Here is a 22,967-nt window from a genome sequence, read left to right as displayed (position 1 = left end):
CTGAATGGTTCCATCTAGTATTAGGAGACTTACTTTTTCCTGATCCATTTTCCTACGGCTTTTCTACCCTCAGAGGGATGGTATCCAGACCCCACACTGGACACACAGGGATGGCCTGTAGCATTGCCAGTCGGCACTGCACCCTGTGGAATGGAACCCTGTGCAATGATATATTGTCTTTGGGATCAGTAGGGTGCTATACAGATCCAGGACAGCAAATCCTCACTTGGAGAGCTGAGTCTGTGAAGGCCCTTGTGGCATTTTCCACCTTGATGGGCGAAGACTGGACCTCCTAAGGGGCCCTGTGGCATGGAATGGTGAGTAACGTAGGGTTGTCTTTGCTTGTACCCTCCTCTGATGACCGCTACCCCACCATTCCCCAGGCAGTAGGGGACAAGGAATGAACTGTATGGTTCCCCAGGCTATCCCAAGAACTACATAGCAGCAGTGGAGCATAGGGGTAGTCTGGGATGGTAATTTCGTGAAATACCTTAGATTGTACACCCCTTGAGGGTTAGGGACTGATGTGAATGTTATATATATCGCTGCGTAAATTGACAGCGCTATATAAGTACCTGAAATAAATAAATAATGCAGAACAATAGAGTTTTTCTCTGCGCCCTGCATTCACTCGGGGCTGACTAGGCTGAGCGTGCATGCACAGTGCAGCCGGTGACATCTCTTTTGGGGTGGAGCACTCTGGCGGTGACCATCTTGGATCCTGATATTAGAACAGCAGGTGTGGGTTCTCAGTGGACTACAGGTCCAGGGCATTTCATTCAATGGGACTACAGTTTACGCAGTACAAGTCGTATTAAGAGGCCACAGAACTTTTCATTGTAGGTGTAGGGAGGCACTGGTTTTCACAGATTTATTTATTTTAAGGAAAACTCCTGGGGTGACCAGCGCACTGATGCTTACTGGCACAGTGCCCTCTCTAGTGTCCATATATACATGTCAGCAGGCCATGTCTCATTGATGGCGGAGGGGTTGGGGGATGTAAGTGATGAGGGATTTCAAATACCTTCATCAGGTTGGGAGAACCTGGGTGCAGCGCTGTGTGCAATGTATGCCCTGGATGTCAATATGTTCACTGGGACTCTGACTCCCTCCACATACAGTTGTGTCCAAAATTATTCAACCCCCAATGCTGTAAAGGGGTTTAGGGACTATAGTGTACATTTGGAATTGTATTCAGAATCAAATCCTACAAGGACGTTGTAACTACCCAAATGCAACTAAAATGACATCAATTGTTTATGTAATACAGTAGTAAATGGTTCTTATGTGGTTTCTTCATTGCCACAATTATTCAACCCCTTAAAGACTACCACTCTGAAGAACAGAGGTTCATACAGGTGCTTTCCATCAGGTATTGAAAACACCTGTGGATGTCACCGAGCAGCAATCAAGCATAATAAGCACCAATTAGGCAGCTTTAAAATGACTGTGATACTCAGCTCCTTCTAGACATTTACTGGTGTGGTTACAAACATGGTGAAGGCAAGAGAATGGTCCAGGAAGACAAGAGAAGAGGTGATTTCTCTTCACAGGAAGGGCAATGGCTATAAGAAGATTGCAAAGATGTTAAACATACCAAGAGACACCTTAGGAAGCATCATTCGCAAATTCAAGGCAAAGGGCACTGTTGAAACGCTACCTGGTCGTGGCAGAAAGAAGATGCTGACTTCGACTGCTGTGCGCTACCTGAAGCGTAGAGTGGAGAGAAGTCCCCGTGTGACTGCTGAGGAACTGAGAAAAGATTTGTCAGATGTGGGTACAGAAGTTTCAGCCCAGACAATAAGACGCACACTGCGTAATGAAGGCCTCCGTGCCAGAACTCCCAGGCGTACCCCCTTGCTGTCTCCAAAGAATAAGAAGAGTCGACTGCAGTATGCCAAAAGCCATGTGGACAAACCACAAAAGTTGTGGGATAGTGTTCTGTGGACTGATGAAACAAAATTAGAACTGTTTGGGCCCATGGATCAACGCTATGTTTGGAGGAGGAAGAACAAGGCCTATGATGAAAAGAACACCTTGCCTACTGTGAAGCATGGTGGAGGGTCAATCATGCTTTGGGGCTGTTTTGCTTCTGCAGGTACAGGGAAGCTTCAGCGTGTGCAAGGTACCATGAATTCTCTTCAGTACCAGGAGATATTGGATGGAAACGTGATGCAGTCCGTCACACACCTGAGGCTTGGGAGACGTTGGACCTTTCAACAGGACAATGATCCCAAGCATACCTCCAAGTCCACTAGAGCATGGTTGCAGAGGAAAGGCTGGAACATTTTGGAGTGGCCATCGCAGTCACCAGACTTAAATCCGATTGAGAACCTCTGGTGGGACTTAAAGAAAGCAGTTGCAGTGCGCAAGCCTAAGAATGTGACTGAACTGGAGGCCTTTGCCCATGAAGAATGGGCGAAGATACCCGTAGATCGCTGCAAGACACTTGTGTCAAGCTATGCTTCACGTTTAAAAGCTGTTATAACTGTAAAAGGATGCTGTACTAAGTACTAAGATTGAATGTCACTTGGGGGTTGAATAAAACTGATAATGCTGTGAGCACAGAAAAGACATTTGTGGTTATTTCATTATAACTGTTATGTTATATTTGTCTGACCTACAAGTGCCTCTTTAATGTAAATGTAAGCAAGATGACTGAATGATCAAAAGCAATGTCAAACTGGCCAAAACACTCAATTTCAGTGGGGGTTGAATAATTTTGGACACAACTGTATCTGGTATCTCCACTATCTGCGGAGGAGCCAGTAAAGGAAAAGGTAGTGGAAGACGATAATGTTCTGGTTGAAGGGGATGCAGAAGAATCTATTCCTTTTGCCAAGCTCAGGATCTAAGCCCAAGCCTCAATCCCAGTTCTGCAAGAAGCATTGGTCTCCAAAGCCCTCCAAGCCGAGGGACAAGTCCTCTTTACAATGAAGGGGCGCCCCCACTCGCTCACGTGGGGGGACATTTGCAGACCTTCGTGGAGGTTTGGCAGGGGAAGATTGTGGGTGAATGGGTCTGTAACACAATAGCTTGTAGCTACAAGCTGGAATTTCAGAGACCTTCTTCTCCAGGCTTCATGCTTTCAAATGTTTCTTTGAATCAAAAAAAAAAAAATTTCTCTTTTGCAAGCACTTGGTCATTTTCTATCTCAAGGACTGCTCATTCAGGTTCCAGAGGGCTAGTTTTGCGGTTTTCATTCAAACTTCTTGTTGGTCCCATCTTGGACCCAAAGAGATTTAGAGTGTTTATTTGTACAGAACCTCTGGATAGAATCGGGACAGTCAGTGGTGGCCTCTTTTAAGCATCCTTAAATATCAGAGATGCTTAACGGCATATTCTGATTTTTTCCGCTGTACCAAATGTTTCCATGTCTTGCAGTGAAACAGCCATTTCTCTTACGTTCATTGACTGTCACAGCTTCTCTTCATTCTTCACCATAGGGTTTATAGCACCACCTACAGGAGTAGGACACTAGGCAGAGAAAAGAAAAAAAAAAAAGACCCCGCCTATGGGCAGTCCTAGCTGGTATAAATCCCCTCTCTCTGCTATACGCAAGCCAGTTATTTCCGCCTTGTGTTTCAGGAGTAAGGACCTAGTTCCATGCTGGGACCTGTGATTCCAAAGCTTTTTTTTTTCTCTTGGGATTTTTTCCTAAGAAGTTGATCTTTTTCAACAGCTGGGCTGTGCAATGGGCTGGATAATCTACATCCAGTGGTCAACCCAACTCAGCTGTGACAAGCTCCATCTTGGGGTGGACAGATAGTTAAATGTATGGCCATGTCACAGTGTTTCCCTGGCCGACAGCCCACCCACTTCTGTGGAGAGGAGGGTCTGTCTTGGGAGTGTTACCTGCAAGCTCTGAGGATTAGTAAGTTGTTGCCCCCTCCCTTCCCTTCCTGTTCATGGTGTGGGGTGCAGGTACTCCCTGGGGTGGTCGGCCCTGCCGGGTCCCCTGCACCCTTCAGGTCATGGTTGTCAGTGTTCATGCCCTCTTTCCCTTACCTACCCTCCCTCGCCCTCCATGGGTTAGCAGATCTGGAGTTTCCTGTGCGTCTCCCCTTGAGTGGTGGTGGTTCTGATTCTAGTCAGTCCCTGATGACACCGCCTCTTTCTTCTTGAGCTGCTGGGACCCTGGAGTGTCTGACTGGTTGGTCCATGCTGGAGAGGGTCAGCTTTGGCCATAGACAGGCTTCTATGATCACAGTGGCAGAGTATCCTTCCGTTCAGGACCCCACGGATGGGAGGACAGCAGCTGGATCGTGTCTTTCCAATCTACGTGGAACTTGCAGTCCATCTGGTCCTCAGGTATATGTGGACTGTATCCTTGGATGCAATCCAATTGCTTCCCAACACTCCGTCTCAGTTGTGGTGCTCCTGCAAGTCTTCTTGCCTGTGTGTTGATTTGCGGACCAGCTTTCTATAACGGCTTTTGCTGATTTACCTTATTAGGGAGGTCTGCTCTTTGTTGCTATGTGGGGTGCCATCGTCAAGAACCTTAAGGGAGGGAAGAGCACTTCCCACTATCTAAAAAACGGGAAGGAGCCATGCCGCAAGCAGGGTCTCTCCTTTTTCCGCACTCAACAGGTTTTTTGTTCCTCTGGCTCCTCAAGCAAGGGCTCCAAGTCTTTAATGCTAGAAAAAAGGCATTCAGTCAGTGCTGGCAGCCAATGAATGCGAGTACTGATCGGTGTGTTCTGGTGGGAGGCAGTCCCCCTGTCAGAACACAAGAGCTCAGTGGGGAGATTGTTGTGCTAACATCAGATAATTAGTACAGCAAGGTTGTGTTTTTTGTTTTTTTCAACCTCAGCCTGCTGGGTTGAACAAAAAAAAAACTGGTAGTGTGTATCAAGCATTAGCATTATGCTCCCTTGGGTGACCTCAATTGGCAGGGAAGCCTGCACCCTAGCCCTCATCAGCATGAAGGCTTTCCTCCACCCGTTTTCAGGGCAGGGGGCTGTCTTCGCTGGCTTACAGACTGTTTTGGTCAGGCTGCAAATAGAAATGTTTTCCTATCCGCTAGACAAATTATTTCCCTCCATTTCTTCCCACGTCATCTGCAGTCTCTTCTGCTACAAGGAATGACTACCCTGCTTCCGACTCGGAGTGGGTTTGGGGGATACTCATGCAGATGCTATGCAGAGGCAGAAGGGATTCCAGACATTCTGGTGGCTCCGGATTGGTCTTGTTAACCCCAGTATGTTGACATGGTGTTACTGGTTGTGGACACTCCCTGGTGGTTGCCTCCAAGGACAGGGCTTTTATTCCACGGAACAATTTTGCACCCTGATTTGCTGTCTCAGGCTCGATGGCTTGGCTATTAAAAGCCTGGTTCTGAGAGCTAGGGGGTTGCCAGGTTTGGGTATTCCCTCCATAATAAAGGCCTGTGAATGCACTTCTTGGTAGTTTCCTCATTGCATTTGGAAGGCTTATATCTCGGGGTGCGAGGCTCACAGTGTCCCTCCCATGTGCCTCCTCATTTGCACATCTCTTGGCCTTCTTCCAGATGGGCATTGAGCTGGCCTTGTGTGCCTTAAAGGTAAATTCTGCCCTTGCACTCCTTCTTCTTTTTTTTTTTCCTTTGTCCCTTGGACACGCACCTTGCTTCATACTTTTTTTCCAAGGGGTTCGTCATGTGAGTTCTCTTCTGCATTCACTATTGCTATCGTGGGATGGGCATATGGTTTTTCAGCTCTTCAGAAGTCTCTTTATGGGAGGCGTGGCAAGCTAGGCATGTGAGCGGATGCACTGCACGAGGCTCCCACTGTTGATCCGCTCCAACAATCCTGTCGCTGGCTTTCCTCCTTGCTTTTACTTGACTGAGCTGATAAGCCTGTACCTTGGCGATCTGTCCGGTGTGTCCCCGCTCCATCCTGTGCTCCATATGACCAGAAAAAACCATGTGGAGGCAGCCGCCTCTGATCCATAAAATGGCGCCCAAGCTCCTCTCCCACAATGGTCATCTCTTGGCCTCGCTGACCAGCATGAGGACACAGTGAGTAAACCAGGCAAAACTAACCACCCTCTATGGAAAGAACAACAGCGGGATTTGCATTTCTATGCCCAAAAGCATGCAGGCCTACAGGATACTCAGGGGGGACTTGGCATCTACATTAGCTGCTGCACAGGCCATGCCATCACTATGAGGGGATCAGCATGACACAGACCTCGATACTGACGCTGAGCAGGAGGCTCCTGGGGGTGCTGCTGCTGATGGCCCAGATGAGAATCCTCTTTTGGGACCATTAGAGAAATTTCCTTGCTTCTGCTATGTGAATGGGTCACCCTTTTTACTCATGACCACTTCTGTGCAGTTAGTGTTGGAGCTAGCAGTCATGTCCAGTAAGCCTCTGTATTGGACTTGCTCAGGGACATAGTGGTTCTCCATCTGCATCCTTTTTCTTCCTTCCAGAGGGAGTATCCGATCTGGGCGATTTGTAGGTTCTTGTGTGCTGTGGCTTCCTTCTGCAATTTGGATTACTCTTTTGTTAATCTGAGTGGTCCATAAATAGGCTTGGTGGCCTCCTCTGCCATCATTTCATTTCTTGATGGATCAGGAGAATGGTGGTTCAGGCTTGTATCTTGGGGGTCTGGCTCCCCCCTTTCCCATTTCAGCACACTTGCCCGGGTGAGTAGTGCTTCTTGGTGCAGGTGGCAGTTTGAGGTTCCTGATTTCCCCAGAGAGGGGTTCTCTTGACGGTTGCCTGTTTTGACCTGTCGGCTCCTGTTTTATGTGAACCACTTCTCATTGAGGCACTGCATTGGGATGTTGCTATGGTCAAGAATGAAGAGAAACTGTGTCTGTCAATGAAAGTAAGAGAAAACAGGATTTTTTTTATGTTACTTACTGTAAAATCCCTTTCTCTGAGTTAATCATCGGATACAGCACTTGTTCCTCTTTAGTCATTTTTTTTTTTTTGTTTTCTCCTTGAACTACTTTGTGAATAACTCGCTTGCCTATAGCAGAGACTGGGTTTACGCCAGCTAGGATTGCCCATAGGTGGTGCTGTGATTTTTTGTTTTGTTGTTTTCTGCCTATTGTCCTAGGTGCAGCTCTAAACCCTATGGTCTAGAAAGCTTTGTCCATCAATTAACTCTGAGAAAGGGATTTTACGGTAACAAAAAAAATCCAGTTTTTCGGTTTGTGACTCTGCTGTTTGGCCTTTCCACTTCTCCTTAGTGTTTACTAAGTTCCTGCTTCTGGTTCTGTGGCTCTTGCATACCCAGTGTATCCGCTTATAGGATACCCGGACATCTTACTTCTCAAGGAGCAATCTACATCCCTTCTGAAGACCAATGTCTTACATGGTGCACACTGTGGACAGGTTTGGATGGGTTCTGAACTTACATAAGATGGCCTTAATACCAGTCCAGAGGTCAGAATATTTGGGCCTTATCCTGGATACCGTCCAGGTGAGAATAATCCTTTCTTTAGTGTTGCTCTTGCGACTAGGGTGGACTTGCTCATGATGCTGACAAATCCCTTGATTCACCTTTTCATGAGGGTTCTGAGAAAGATGGTAGCCTCCTTCAAGGCAGTGCCCTTTGCCTAGTTTCATTCCAGGCCCCCTCCCATGGAAGACCTTAGAGGCAAGGAACAGGAGGACTTTGGATACCCCTGTTATACCCCACCACAAGACAGTCCCTGGACTGGTGGATCTCCTGACAGATTCTCAAGATGGGAAAACCGTTTCTTCCTATATCCTGGAGGGTCCTTTCAATGCGTGCTAGGCTGGACTGGGTTGGAGTTCTGGACCCATTCATTAGAGGAAACTTGGTCATCGCAGAGGAGGTCGTTGCTCATCAACATCCTGGATTTAAGGATGGTTCACCTTACCTTGCTACATTGGTCAGTGCAGCTGAAGAGCCTCTCTGTAAGTTTTCAGTCAGACAATGCTAGGGCAATGGCATGCATAAATCAAGAAGGCACCAAGAGGAAGTGATGTAGCTTATGGCATCCAGGTTAAGTGAGAAGCTGGACAGGCTTGTCTCCAGGACCAGAGATCCTTGAGTGTTTGTGGTAGATACTCTGCTTTCCTGCTGTTACAGCTTGTCTTCTTAGCAGGATTCGAATGGAAAGAATTCAGGCGATTCTGATTGCCCCAGCCTAGGTCATGAGAACTTGGTATTCCGATATTGTGATCATTTCAGTAGATGACCCATTAACTAGACCTCCATTCTGATCTTCTATCCATTACAGTTGCTGGCTTCATTAGGGAGTGTAATTTTTTTTTTTGGTCATTCCTACCCTTCTGAGGGCTCAGAAAGAAAGCAACTACAAGGTAGATTTACATTGGACTTGAAAATCCTATCTTGCTGCTTGGTGTGAGGCTAGAAAAATTCATCCTCACAAGTATGGTGTGGGTCGCATCCTGGCTTTTCTGGAGTTTTTCTGGGACTTCCCTTAAGTATGATTTAAGGGTTACATTTCAGCCTTGGTGGTCCTTCTTCTTTTTTTTTTTTTTTTTCTCAGACCGAATGCCATATTTTGCTTGGTGTGTTCCTTTGTGCAAGGCGTGAACCTATCCATGATATGCCTTAGTCCTGACTCAAAAGGTTATTTTTCTGATTGCCATTATTTTGGCTTGAATAGCTTCTAAATTGCCTGCTCTTTCCTGTAAGGAACTGTTCCTGTTGCTTCACCGTGCTTCAAGCTGGATTTACTGCCTCAGCTGTCATTTTATCAAAGGTGGTTTCCATCTCAACCAGGACTTTGTGTTTGCCGTATTTCTGTCCTAAGCCTCAGATGCTGGTGTACAAGGCTTTTTGCACCTTGGATGAGGCTGTTATTGGGTGTTCCCTGAAGTAAACTGCTGCACTTTAGTGAAGGGTCACTCGGCTTCACTCGATGGACCAGTCAGCTTATTTCTCAAGCTTATGGCCTAATAGGAAAAGTTCTACCAGGAATGTCAGGGCCTTCTGGGCAATTTGTCATTGAGCTTTTGTATCTCAAGTTTGTAAAGCTGATACTTCATTTTTGGTTCATATGTTTTTACAAAGCTTTTTTTTACCAAGTGGATGTTTAAGCTGCTAAGGATGCTACCTTTTTTTTGGCATGTTTTGCAAGCTGCTGTTTGAGGATTTAGCTATTCTGCTTTAGTTGTTTGGGGCCTGTTGACTTGTTGCCCTTCCCTCTTATTCAGTGCTTTGCGACATCCCTACTGTAAAAATATGAGGCCTCTTGTAGATGGCAGGGGTTATGCCTGGGAGGGGATTTCCTTCTTTTTTTTTTGTGCTAGTGTTCAATCACCTGAAGGTGGCAGTATAACTCTATCATAATGCAGATAAAAATGTCCTGTGATGTACTTGGTGATAAGAATAAACCAAAAATCAATTTTTTTTTTCTAGGAGTCAATTATCACATTGTAAATTCAATGGCAAATATCTGTGTAATAAAATATTTTATATATTTTGATTTTACCTATAAATCTAAGAATTCATTAATATTATTATTACTTTTATTATTAAATCTATATATTTTTGTCTTACCAATTAGAAATGTAGTATTTTTTTTTAAAAAGCTTCTTTTTTTTTTTTTTTTTTTTTTAAATCACTCAACAGTCATACTCCAGAACATGAAAAGGAAGCAAAGTGAGTACCTCATAAAACATGATGTGTGTGTGTGTGTTTGTGTTTTTATAATATATCTCCTCCACAGCTAGCCTGCTGGATGCCATGTTTGGCTTACCATAAGAGCCTAGCTCAACCTAGGCACAAAAGATATATTGCAGTTTACCAGTCCTTGGATGTAGTGGTTGCATTAGTTTTCTTCTTCCCCTTTTTTTTTTTTTCTGGCTGTTTTTTCCTTTTATCTTTTATATTGTAATCATCCAAATATCTCACTTTGTCTGTTCTCCATTATATCTAAAGGAGCAGCCATAGTTGTCACACAGGCTGGATTTTAAACATGTTTGCCTTTGTTCTCCATTACATGGTGCATTGACGGGATTAGTAGTTTAAACAAGATGGAGGATGTTTATGCTTTCTTTCCAGCTGTAGAGATTCCCAGCCTGTCCTGAAGTGAACTCACTACCTTAATCCCAGGCTGACTCATCCCAGACTGCTACCCAAAAAAAATACAAAGCCTATTGCTAGAGGGCGCTACAGTTCATTAAAGGACACATGATCAGTATTCTGAGACAAGTGGGTTTTACTGCTGCCTGCAAGAGACTATACTAGCAAAAACAATGGTTAGTCAGCCAAATGTAAACCCTCCCACTCCCACCATACTCAAGTTGTACACTAGCATAATTCTCATGATGAGAGAAGCAGACCCTTTTCAATTGACTTTTTCTGCTTCAACCAAGCTTCTTCCTCACTTACTGCAGAGCCCAGGGGGCTCATTTATGCAGTTTTTGGCATGACTCTTATTGCGTTGCTTCCCTGCGCATGTTTTTTTCCATCTCCTATGTTGCACACACATGAACCCTCACAATCTTTGCTGCCTTTCCCTTGAAACCTGTGCCACCGTATCCTCCTGCAAGCGATTTTAGCCACGGTCTATCTCCTGCCTTACCGTGATGAAGTCACAGCCTGCCATATAACCTCCTCCTACTTCTGCGTTTTAGTTTGTGTGCACCTGTAGTGGGAATTGAAACACATTCATGCTTTTAGTATGTTGAATCAGAACATCTCTGCAAACACTAGCAGACCTTCATGGTGATTTGACATAACTCCTCAGACAGTTCTAACCCTGATGTTTAGAAAAAGTAGGGTTTGAGGCAGTGGTGTATTTACTGTGAAGAAGGGACCTGAGTCATGCAGGGCCGCCATTAGAGGGGCACCACTGGTACTCCTGTAGGTGACCCAGATAGCAGAAGGATCAGTGTGGTGGGGAAAGGCAGTTGCAGAACGATGCCCTGTGTATCTCTCCCTCCAGCAGCTGAAAGCTGGTTTCTCCCCCTCCCACCAGCTTTCTGCTGCTGGAGGGAGAAACGGACCTGGCCGGATCAAGGGGGTGTCCTGGTTTTCCTGAGTGTCCACTGAGCTCCTTCCCTGCCCACACTCAGAGCTGGGACCAGGGGAAAGCCTAGAGCAGGGAGAGAAGTGGCGGAGAGGAAAGAGCCAGGAGGAGGTGAGCTTTGTTGTATTCTCTGGGCTTTCCCTCCTTTATCCATGCAGCACATGAGACAGGATCACTGGTAGATTGTATGGGACTGCACAGTATGATTACTACCCCCTACCTCCTCCAAGGGCTGCTCATCTCCGGGCAGCAGGAAATGTGGGTAAGGGGTAGTAATCATACTGTGTGTGTGCAGTCCCATACGATGTATTGGTGATCCTGTCTCGTGCTGGAGAGAGGCTCATTGAACTCTGTCATTGGGGTAGGGCAGCACAAAACCTAAATACACCACTGGTTTGAGGGTTTCTACTAAAGTCATTTAATATTCTCTCTCAAGTCAATCCCTGCCACCTGTGTTTTGCTGCTGGCAGGAATACCTACTTCCCTTTTGGTCTGTTCACTGCACCTCAGGTCTTCGCCAAAGTGCTGTCCCATGGCCTACTTGCTGTGCTTGGTTCACACGACATACCCATAGTGGGATACTTTTACAACATCCTCCTGAGGGTTAGGCCTTGTCTACCCTCATCCATCAAACTGTGCAGACTCTCCAGAGGTTCAGAGGTTGCATCCCAAACCTTAAAGCAGAACTTTACTCTTTAAATCAGCATGTACTATTTTAATCCTTATGCTGCTAGCATTAGTAAATAAATAGGACAGTATATCATATTTCAGTGTTTTAAATAAATAAAAAAAATTATATTTCTTCAGATGCTTCCTGATTTTAATGCCTAGACAAATTATGTCATACATCCCAGGAGTCTTCAGGAGGAGAGGAGGGGCCTTGAACCTCCCCTTTTTCGCTCCCCTGCTAGCCCCCAAGAAGGCTGCTGCTTCCCTGTGCACCACCATAGAAAGTGGCTTCCTGTGGGGGAACATCTGCCGGCTCACTCTCAAGCTGGGCTGTGTGCGTCTATAGACACACACAGTGTGGCTCGGCCCTGTCCCCTGCTCCCTCCTCACAGGATTTGATTGACATTAACAGAAGCCAATGGCTCCCACTGCTGCCAAGCCTCCTGTGAGAAGAGAGAGGGGAGAAGAACAGCTACAGACAGGCACAGCAAGAACCGGCTCACGTAAGTAAAAAGGGTGGTAATACAAATACCAGGACATTTTTACTTTCATGCAAGTAATGCATAAAGGTAAAACATGTCTGGACTTTAGAACTACTTCCAGCCCAGGGAAATTCTGCCATTTCTTCCCCAGTATTTTATCAAATGTATTTTTTCCTGAGGATTTGCTCTTTAACCGCTTCCTGACCAGCGTATGCATATCTGTCTGGTGGAAGTGGTTTTTGCAGAGGCAATGAGCTTTCATGTAGAAGTGATCCATCTAGAGCCTGCGGATCGCTTCTACAGCGCTCGGAATGGGGCCCAACCCTCTCCCGTCTCCACATGCCGCCATTCCCGGGCTCTCCAGTGTGATCAAGCAGCCCAGGAACACTGCTCTCTGTTGGGCTAGTTGAACACAGAGGAGAGGAAGGTCAATCCGTACCTTCCCCTCTGCTATAACTTAAACCAGACGTCATGAGGATTTTCTCACTCCCAGTTTCTGTTTGTTGTTTACAAGCCATTACCAGCTATGGAAGCATCGGATCAAACTGATCTCATGTTTTTGAGGGCAGAAGAGAGATGTGGGGTCTACTAGACCCCAGATCTCTCACTAAAGAGTACCTTTCACTGCCCAGCTATCACAAGGGATGCTGCTTTTCCCTTGTGATAGCAATATGATTTTGTTTTTAGAATAAAATAAAAAAACAAATCGCTCAGTGTGCATAAGGTCTAAAATTTTAGCTCAATTAATTTTGTTGACCTGTTTTTTTTATTCAGATCTCTCTGCCAGCCATTATCAAAGAGTCAAGCTAGCCAATTGCCTGTTCTTGAACTATAACCGAACCATAACTATAGCTACCCCTCTGTTCTACTGTGCACAAGATCAGCGGCCAATATCATGACATGTTCAGATATAATAAAGTTGCATTTAAAATGCATTTGATTTTTTTTCAGTGATTTTTTTTTTTTTTTTTTTTTTTTCTCAGTGAGTGTATTTTTATACACCTGCCAGGTTTAGTGAAGTAATTAAAATGTGAAGGTTTCATGTGGATCGTGGATGTTAAAAGCAGAAGATTGATTGATTTTTACTCTTGAACAGATCAAATGTGCATACTAGATAACTTCCTGAACACTGTTCAATATGCTGTTGTATCACATTGGTAGAACTAAGGTGAAAGTAGACAATATAGGTTTCAATGGCAGTTAGTGACATCGAGGAGACTGGCACTCAGGAGTATGATAAATCATATCTCCATGAACCACAACTGACTATTCACTGTTGGCAATTGCTCTATAGTGATCTAGTCTACCTAGAGTCTCCAGTTTAACTGGCTCAAAATGTTTTTACGTTCACCTTTATTTAATTAACATGTCATTATAAAATAGGTGGAATTGTCAAACATAATCACAATCTGATCCTAAAAATGTGTTTTTTATTTTTTGGTTTTTTTACAGGAAATGCCCTAAAATAACAGTAAATGCATCACTGGTAAGTCATAGCTACATTTACAGCAATAAATATGTTTAGTGATTTAAAGCTGAACTCCAGTCTTCTCTTCAGTTTTGCACATTTGTTCAGGCACCTCTTCAGTACCTAAACTGCATACTCTGAATTCTCTGCTCACTGTAAGCCTCTCGCAGTGTGCCTTAGAAGTTGCTGCCAGAGAGACAGTCCATCTTATTTTCTGGTTGCAGGACATTCAGCATCATCTAACCCTTCCCACCCCTTTTCCCATCCCAGCCATACTGTCCCTGGCTTGCTCTTTGTTCATTAAATTTCAGTTCTTGGAGGCTCAGCATCACATGAGGGCTATGCATAGGACAATTACAAATACCCATCTGTCTAGACTTTCATCCAAACATAAAGACATTTTGATATTTGCATAACCTGTCCCAAAACCCAGCCCATTGCATGCATCAGGACTGAACTCTTGAGAGTACAGAGGAAGGGTGCTGTGATAGCTTCCTAAAAATATGTACCCGCACCTTGCTGGTCCACCCTACCAGCAATGATCTGTCTGCATTGCATAGAGAAACAGGGTCCCAGTGATGTAAACAGAGCTGTTATTAAAAATGTCATACCATCCTATAGCATCACATTATAAAGGCCAACCTTATTCAAATCTAGATGCCAGTTTCTTCCTGGTAATTCGATTGACTTGCTGGCTTCTTGGACAGCCCCACTAAATGTTCTATTCTTCCCGACTACCGTGATATTACAAATTATGTTGTGCTGCTCTTCCTGGCACTGTGATTCTCCTGCTAATGCTATGGATTATGACATTTTTGGAGCATAATTGTTCCCGTGTGCCAGAGACCTTTTCATTCCACTTTATAGAACACTGACATTAAACATGTAAATAAGCTAACATGGTGTTCAGATAAACATAAATATAGAGATTTCTTAAATGAATGTCATCTGTATTCTGTTTAATAGCTGCTTTGTTTATGTGTTTAGCCAAGACTTCTCTGCAGCACCCCAAGTTTTAAGAAGGCTTCTGGACGTCAAAAGGATTCTAGTAATAAAGAAAATGTAAGTTTGCTAACTTTTAGTATTGAGGTTAATCTATGAAGTAATTTTGTAAGCTGCTGTATTTTGATGCATTTCTTTTCTTACAATGGGAGATGCATATATCTCTTAGATTGTAAGCTTCAAGGATCTGGGCTCTCCTAACCCTCTTGTATTGAACTGTGTTGTTGCTGTATTGTCTCCTGTTATATTGTAATGCACTGAGCAAACTGTTGGTGCTATATAAATCCTGTATAATAATAATAAATAGAACGGTGGGCTGATGTTGAAGAGTATATGACCTGCTTGTCCCCTACACAAATAAAAATGTGGTGACTGCTGTCCATCCTTTTTTATTTCCCCCCCCCCCATCTCTTGATCACCTTTTCACTCTCTGTTATATGTGTTGGCCATTGTGTATATACTATAACAGTCCTTTTCTCCGGTTTTCAGGAGGGTGGGTTGTTTAAGAATCCAGGTAAACCTTGCTCTATGCTGCTTCTCCAGGAGGCAGCTGTGACACCCATATCTCCAACATTTGGAACCAAGGTGAGTTGTTGTGTGTGTGTGTTGTTTTTTTTTTTTGTTTTTTTAATATAGAAAGTAATCTTTTATAGGTAAATGCTGTGCCTTTTTTATAGATATCACTTTCTAAGATTTCCAAGAATGTGTATAGTCTCTCTACACAAAGGATACTGATTTTGTTACTAGTTGCTTTTCTAACCCAACCTAAATGCCTGCAGAACTATGAACAGAAAAAATAGCACTCCTCATCAGAGAACAGGGATTTGGACAAAATAAAAATCAAAGCCACACAAATAAAGCTTCAGTATTTGGAGGCAATCTCTTGTATTTTCACTGCACCATCGGAAATTCAGAATGTTTTGTATAGTTAGTTATTGTACAGCTCAACTCCCGACATACTGTAGGTAACTTTTGAACAGTAGATATCATGGTATTTTTTTTACTAAGGTTAACCTAGAACCACAGAATCTGTAGCCAGTTTTAAAATATTGGTGAACAATGCTGGTAGCAAGTTCTGCTGCTATATACTGTATACAGAAAGAGAGCATGTAGACAAATATGCTTCTGTTATACAAAATCTGTAAAAAAAATGTTCATTATATTTTGTCTGTAATGGTTATATTTTAAATTCAGTTTATTTTGAATTATGTTTCAAATCTGTTTCTTTGTACTGAACACCACCCGTTGTCTGATATATTAGCTGTCATTTTGTTCATAATCATCTGTACAGGATGACCTCTGTACAGTAGAGGACTCTGAGCTCCACGTCTTGGCATCTCCGATCAGTTCTACTTCAGCTGGTGTTGACGAGGACAAAATGGGAAACCTTGATGGGTTCTCCGAATTTTTTGCTATGGATGAGGAAGAACAGCCAGAGGTAAAGGCCTGAATCTATCTATCTATCTATCTATCTATCTATCTATCTATCTATCTATCTATCTATCTATCCCTTTTGTTAGAAAGTAACCAGTCATTTAGTTTTACCAATAGCAGTTTTGTATGCTTGATTGCCTATTGGAATGTTCCAATAACTGTTCTGTGAAAAACACTCTTATAACATGTTTGCTTGCTAGTACACTTTTAAACAATAAGCTCATATAGCTGGTTTATGCGAACAATGTCTCTTAGCCTTGTCATGGTTACATTATGTAGCATTGCATAGATATGCCTCTGTTTACCTCATTGCATTTAAAACAGATCTAAATCCAATCAATTTAATTGCTTCCCAAAACAATTCCATTCAAGGCAGTCTTGAATGATAACTGTCAAATGTGCCTATGCTCTCAACTGAACTGTGAAGCCATCAAATTGCTGCTGTCATAACTGTTCACATGTGTAGCACCATGGCAACTGCAGATCAAACAGGCTAAGATGGCAGCTTACTTAACTGTAGTGGATGGTTTAGTTCCACTTTCAGGATAAAACCAGTCCGTATCATCAAGATGTGTGCAGGCCTTGTATGGGCTCCTTTTTGAAACATAATGGAGATCTTCACATTACCTTCAGTAATTCCAGCCCTTTACACAGGCACTAACAAATGGAGAGTGGTGCATGTGGATATGGCTGCACAAAGACCTAATCATTTTGGTTGCAATGTAATAATATTTTTGTATATGTGTTAATTAGCCTCTTCCCAAACATCCATCTATGCCACATCTAGTTAAAGTAGAGTAACCCTTAACAACCCGACTTGAATCATTTTAAAGGCGTCCTGAATGTATAAAAGGTTAAATATAGCTGCTGTTCGTTTTGCACAATGCTAGGTGCATGGCTAACCGGATGGCTTCAGTAATCTCAGCCATTGACTTTAAGCAGGTATCCATATTATTCCTTCTGACTTTACTGGTTACATGCTTGTCAATGACCAGAGGAAGTATTGAAGCCAAATGTTCAGCATGACAGCCACGCAACGATCTCTCTTTTGATCCCTCTCTAAACATGGTAAAGAAAATTGGAAGAAACAAATTTATAGCAAGACATTCCTATATTTGGACACAGGTAACTGTACCCAAAAAGAGGTTTCTTTTTGGATGAAGTTAGGTAGGGTTTATCCTTTACTGGAATTTCACTGTTCTGTGGCATTATGGCAATAACCTACTTAATAATATACTTACCTGCTCTGTGCAATGGCTTTTCATGGAGCAGCCCCAATCCTCCTCTTTTTGGGTCCCCCGCCGGAGATCCAGACCCCTCCCTCCTGCCTAGTTCCCCCATAGCTAGCAGCTTGCCATAGGGACTCCTGAGCTGCTGCTCTGCGTGTCCATTCACACACGGAGCACAGCTCAGCCCCACCCCCACTCTCTCTCTTCATTGGCTCACTGGCTGTGAACGACAGTAGCGGGAGCCAATGGCTACTGCTGCTGTCTTGGCCAATGAGGAGGGAAAGACTCAAGAGAGCCAAGGCTCAGCTAACTTTTAGGGAGGGGGGGGGGGGGGGCTGAAGGAGCTGCTACACACAGATGTTTTTTTACCTTCATACATAGAATGCACTAAGGTAAAAAACCTTGAGCCTTTACAAGCACTTTAAAATGACCCCGCTGTGAAAATAAATTGTCCCAAAAATGTGTCACTGTAAAAGAAGGGAGCATATTCTCGCCTGTCCCACTTCCCATATTGCTGTATGCTGCTACGTTGAAAAGGAATCGTCAGATGTAGTCTACTGGGAAACACTTCTGTGAGTGTCAGTCTTCTGGTTACCTGCTGCATTCAGAAGTTCCTCTGACTGACCTCAATGTCACTAGAGTACACAGTAATATAGTTGAGGCCATGGGAACCCCTGGCAGCTGTAGGGGACCAGGAGATCCCAAGTGTTGGTTTTTCTAGCAGACATACTGGGATTATTCTTTGCAATGAAGCAGTGTTCAGCAGTACAGGCAATGGAATAGATGATTATATACTTTTTACAGACACACCTTTTTAATGGGGGAATTTTATTTTCGCAACATGATCGCTTTTAAGAAGGGACACCTTGCAGTGATCTTTTTTCGTGTATGCAAACTACTTAAAATTACAGGAAAATACAAGGCATACAGACTGCTGCAATTATGTATACATGCACACACTATGTATTTTTCCCTAAGCAATGAAGATTGGCAAAAGTCTGGGGACACCCCAAAAATCATTTAGCTTTTGCTATAGGTGGTCCATGATTTCCTTATCAAACAGGGCATCATTTCGCCACCATGAGACAACACTAAAACTGCACAGGAGAGAGACTACCAAGATCAAGAATGTGTAGAACTATAGCCAAAACTTTTTTTTTTTTTTCAGTTTGGATAGAACGGGGGAGTATAAACTCTGTCAGATTCTTTTTCCATAATCTGTGTCCTGTTGCGGAGATTTATCTTCACTTCCTGTCACATTGTCAAACAGGAAGTGAAGAAATCCCTGCAAATAACAGACTCCCAGGTCTCCAGAACTAGTGTCCCCATTGGAAGATTTCCCCTCTATTACTGCTATGGGGACAACCCAAAATTTGGGGTTTGCCTTAATTTTCACTTTCAATGTTAATGGTAAACAGGACAAATCGAGAGGGGGAGTCTCCTTAAAGGGGGCACAGACAGCAATAAAAACTGACAGGGTCCCTAATCCCTCTCCACTCTATCCAAAACTTTAAAAAAATCTTTTTGCCTTTAGTGCCATTTATGTCCAATGACAAGAACATTGATCTCTTGTTTGTCATGAGAACACTTCCATACTATTAAATTAAGAGTTCTTTTGTCATAGTATCCACTTTCATTTTAGCACATCAGCAATGTAATCGCAATATGAACGATGGCTATATTTGACATTCCAACATAAGATTACTTTAGAACTCTCCATTCCTGTTGTGAGTGTTGTCTATCTGCTTGCCATCTCTTTGCACAGCTTGCAGGTAATTAGCAAGTTGTTTAGCTTCTCTTCTGCAGTTTACTTTCAGTTTCTAAGGACTACATATCCTATGATACCTTGCTGTCTGTAAGCTGTGATTCCTGTACTGGCTCCGCCTCCTGAAATTCCTCCTCTCTGCATCTCTGCAGAAGGCTCTGTGCATTCTGTGATACCATGATGCCTATGCATAGGACATAGTTTGTGTCACAGAATTCAAGGATATAAATGTGTGTGATTCTTTACAAAGTAAGTTTTGAACATTCTTCTACTTCTTAAGATCAGGCTAGAAATAAATGAAATACAATGTGGAAATAATATATGATTTAACATTTTGACTATATGTACTTTTAAGTACAGGACCAGCTGCATTGCATTTTAAAATGCTGGCAAAATAAGTGAGTATTGGTTTTATGTGTACCATTTGCTGAGAAGGTACTGTTAAGTTTTCCCAAACTGTTCCTTTGTTTAACCACCTCCTGCCCGCCATATAGTCCAATGACGGGCGCAAGGTGGTTCTCTCGTTCTGGGAGGAAGTCCTATGACGTCCTCCCATTCTCATTGCGTATGCGCGGCTCAGGGAACGTGCGGCGATCGGCGGTGCGCTGTGTCCCTTGGACACAGCGGATCACGGAAAGAGCCGAAGATGTCGGCTTGGTCATGTGATCAACTGTGTCCAATCACAGCTGATCAAATGTAAACAGGGAAATTCCGGTTATCGGCATTTCTCTCCTCTCGAGCTGTCACACTGACAGCTCGAGAGGAGAGGAGAGCTGGTAATCGGCTTTCTGCGGAGGGGACATGTACACTGATTATCAGGGCACTGATGATCCGTGTGCCCTGATGATCAGTGTAGCCCCAGCAGTGCCACTTGTCAGTGTCCATCAGTGCCTTGTGTCAGTGCTCATCAGTGCCACATCAATGCCACATATCGGTGCCTACCAGTGCACATCAATGCCACATATCAGTTCCCATCTGAGCTGCCTTTCAGTGCCACCTATCAGTGCCAGTCAGTGCCACATATCAGTGCCACGTATCAGTGATGCCTGTCAATGCCCATCAGTGCCACCTACCAGTGCCTCCTCATCAGTGCCCATTAGTGCCACCTAGCAGTGTCCATCAGTGCCCATCACTACAGCCTCATTAGCGCACATCAGTGAAGAAGAAAAATCACTTATTTACAAAATTTTATAACAAAAACTAAGAAAAAAACGTTTTTTGTTTTTTTTTTAAATTTTCAGTGGTTTTTGGTTATTGTTTAGGAAAAAATAAAAAACCCAGAGGTGATTAAATACCAGCAAAATAAAGCTCTATCTGTCACAAAAAAAATGATAAAAATTTCATATGGGTACAATGTTGCATGACCGCGCAATTGTCATTCAAAGTGCGACAGTGGTGAAAGCTGGAAATTGGCCTGGGCAGGAAGGGGGTAAAAGTGCCCTGTAGGCTTGTGGTTAATGTTGCAAAACTCACATACTGGAGCCAAGCCTTATTGCATATGAAATGACTGAGACAAGTAGGAGTGGGGTTTTTCAGGTGTATATGTTATTAGATTGATTGAAATATTAGTTTATTTTACACATATACATAAAGTCTAAATGAAATGATACTCACGAAAAAAAAAGTGAAGCAGTTCACTAGGGAGAGCCAGAGTGCGGCAATGACGGTGATAAGTGGGGCCTATTAACTGGAGGAGTAATGAAAAAATATTCTAGAAACCTACAAGGAATGATTAAGAGGTTAACTATTAGGCAGAAATTAAGAAGACAAATGCATATAAAAGGGGAAGAAAGATCAATTTTTCCATAACTGTTACTATTAAAGGATAAGTTCACCGTTTGCACAAAAAAAATAAATGCACTTTTTTTGCAGGTAAAAATATGTGCATTTAATATTTTTGTCTGCAGGAGCCTGTAAAGCATTGAACCAGCGATCAGTATATCGCGGGTGCCATGCAGGTCTCCTGCAGATCTGTCAGTATATCAGTTTGCCCTTACGAGATGTACAAGCAAGCAGATATACTGACAGGAAGATTCAATGAACTATCACAGTGTTCCACAGTGCCAAGGTAGTTCATTGAAAATTACCAGCCAACAGCTGCTTAGGCTGTCAGGACTTGTAGTGCATTCATTCATGGAACTCTGAATGAATGGCGCGGCCTTGTGGGCGGAGCCCCGCACAGCCACGTTATTTTTTAAATCTGACAGATGATCGGGGGGAACTTCTCACTGTACTTCTGTCAGAGGGAGGGGGGGCAGCAGGCTACAGCAATGGGTGAAACATGTAACTAACATGTTCCCAAAGGTGAACTTATCTTTTAAAGCGGAGTTCCAGTGAAACCGTAAAAAAATAGTTTTTGTAGCTGCTGACTTTAAAAAAAAAAAAAAAAACAGCCACTCACCTGTCCCTCGATCCCACAGTATCCTCCCCGCAGCCAGTTTCACCAGCCGTCCTGTGTTCCCAGTGGTGGCATATTCAGTGTGGGCACCCAGCTGCGACAGCTTGTGGCTTCACAGCCGGGTGCCCACTGCGAGTCACGCTGCGCTTTCTGAATTGTCCCGTAGTCTTCTGGGACCTGTCATGTGTTCCAGAAGACTATGGGGAAGGAGGGGGGAGGAGGACCTCTTCTGCTTCCGATCTCCTAGGTGATCGCAGCTGAACTGGGAGCGCGTACTTGTCAATTTACGCCCCCCCCCCCGCTCCCCTAAGGTGCCAATCCTTACCGGGGAGCAGTCATTAAAGCGGAACGTCCCCTTTTGGGTAGAGCTTTGCTTTAAGTCCCACAAAATCCATAACAAATGCAGATTAAGGTACCTTATCCCCAGGACTAGATCCCAAATATGCCATAAGATGACGAGATTTATTCTGAATGTTTAAACAAAAATACTTGCTGCATAAGCAATGAACCCTTTAAAGGAGTATAAATGCAGTGTACTGTATATAAGAAGATTTTCTCAAAGTGTAGTTAACAGTAATAGTTATAGAAATTGCTCTCCCTTCCCCCTTTTTTTTTTTTTTTTTTTTTTATATGCATTTATCTTCTTTGTGTATTCCTAATACACTTTCTGGAGAACTTGCACTCCACCATAAATTATATTAGGCTAAAATATTTAACCTCTTAATGGTTCCTTGTCGGTTTCTATAATATTTTTCATTACTCCTCCAGTTAATTAGGACTTACTTATCACCGTCACTCTGGTTCCCCCTAGTGAACTGCTTTACTGACTTTTGCAGTGAGTATCATTTCATAACAATATACAGTGGTGATCTATATACAAGGAATATAAATATAGGATATGGTTGAATATTTTATAGCTAATAATCTTATTTCATTAGGACTATTCTCTGGTCATTATATCCCCTCTGCGGTTTGCCTTGTGCCACTGTGGATCCGCTCCTGTGGACCCCATGGGTTTCCTCCTAGGATTCCATCTGGTCGAGTCCTTGATGGGTTCTGGGTCTGAGGTGTGTGGGGACTGGACAGATTGAGTAGTAGGGGAGTCTTAATCCCCCCTTGTCTGCATGCATGTATACAGTATTCCTGTTATTGTTGGATAAATTCCTATTTGTGCTTTTGTATCTCTATCAGTATCCCACTCACAAGTTTGCTTCCTGAAGAAGCCAAGTAGGCGAAACATGTAGAAGAGCCTGTGCTTGAGGATCTCAATTTAAATCCATCAAATGGCAAATATTGGACATATACTATGGAACTATATAGGGTTCTTTAGAATCTATGTATTTGTGTAAAATAAAATGTAATGTTATATTCAATCTTTTGTTGGCGTGTAACATATGCACCTGAAAAAGCCCACTCCTACTTGTTTTATTCATTTCATATGCCATAAGGGGTGAGATACACTGTGTCAGCAAGAACCAAGGATGGCATTCATGGTACTATGCTGATATGTAGGGTATGCACACAGAAATGCTTCCTTCATAGAAAATTATGTAA

The 22,967-nt window shown here is 43.3% G+C and overlaps 1 protein-coding gene across 1 annotated transcript in view; it reads left to right on the top strand.

Annotated features, from left to right (window-relative positions):
* CDC25C (cell division cycle 25C) overlaps positions 1-22,967 on the top strand; it is a 71,432-nt gene that overhangs the window by 32,779 nt on the left and 15,686 nt on the right. The window contains exons 5-9 of the mRNA XM_089693991.1: positions 9,565-9,594; positions 13,570-13,603; positions 14,573-14,647; positions 15,077-15,172; positions 15,879-16,025. Coding sequence (XP_089550117.1) covers positions 9,565-9,594; positions 13,570-13,603; positions 14,573-14,647; positions 15,077-15,172; positions 15,879-16,025 — 382 coding nt within the window. The remainder of the gene's footprint in view (positions 1-9,564; positions 9,595-13,569; positions 13,604-14,572; positions 14,648-15,076; positions 15,173-15,878; positions 16,026-22,967) is intronic.

This window comes from Staurois parvus, unplaced genomic scaffold (genome assembly GCF_062004578.1).
Source record: "Staurois parvus isolate SC_StPar_1 unplaced genomic scaffold, SC_StPar_1.0 ptg000025l, whole genome shotgun sequence".
NCBI classification, from domain to species: Eukaryota; Metazoa; Chordata; class Amphibia; order Anura; family Ranidae; genus Staurois; species Staurois parvus.
This window is presented reverse-complemented; position numbering and strand designations above follow the sequence as displayed.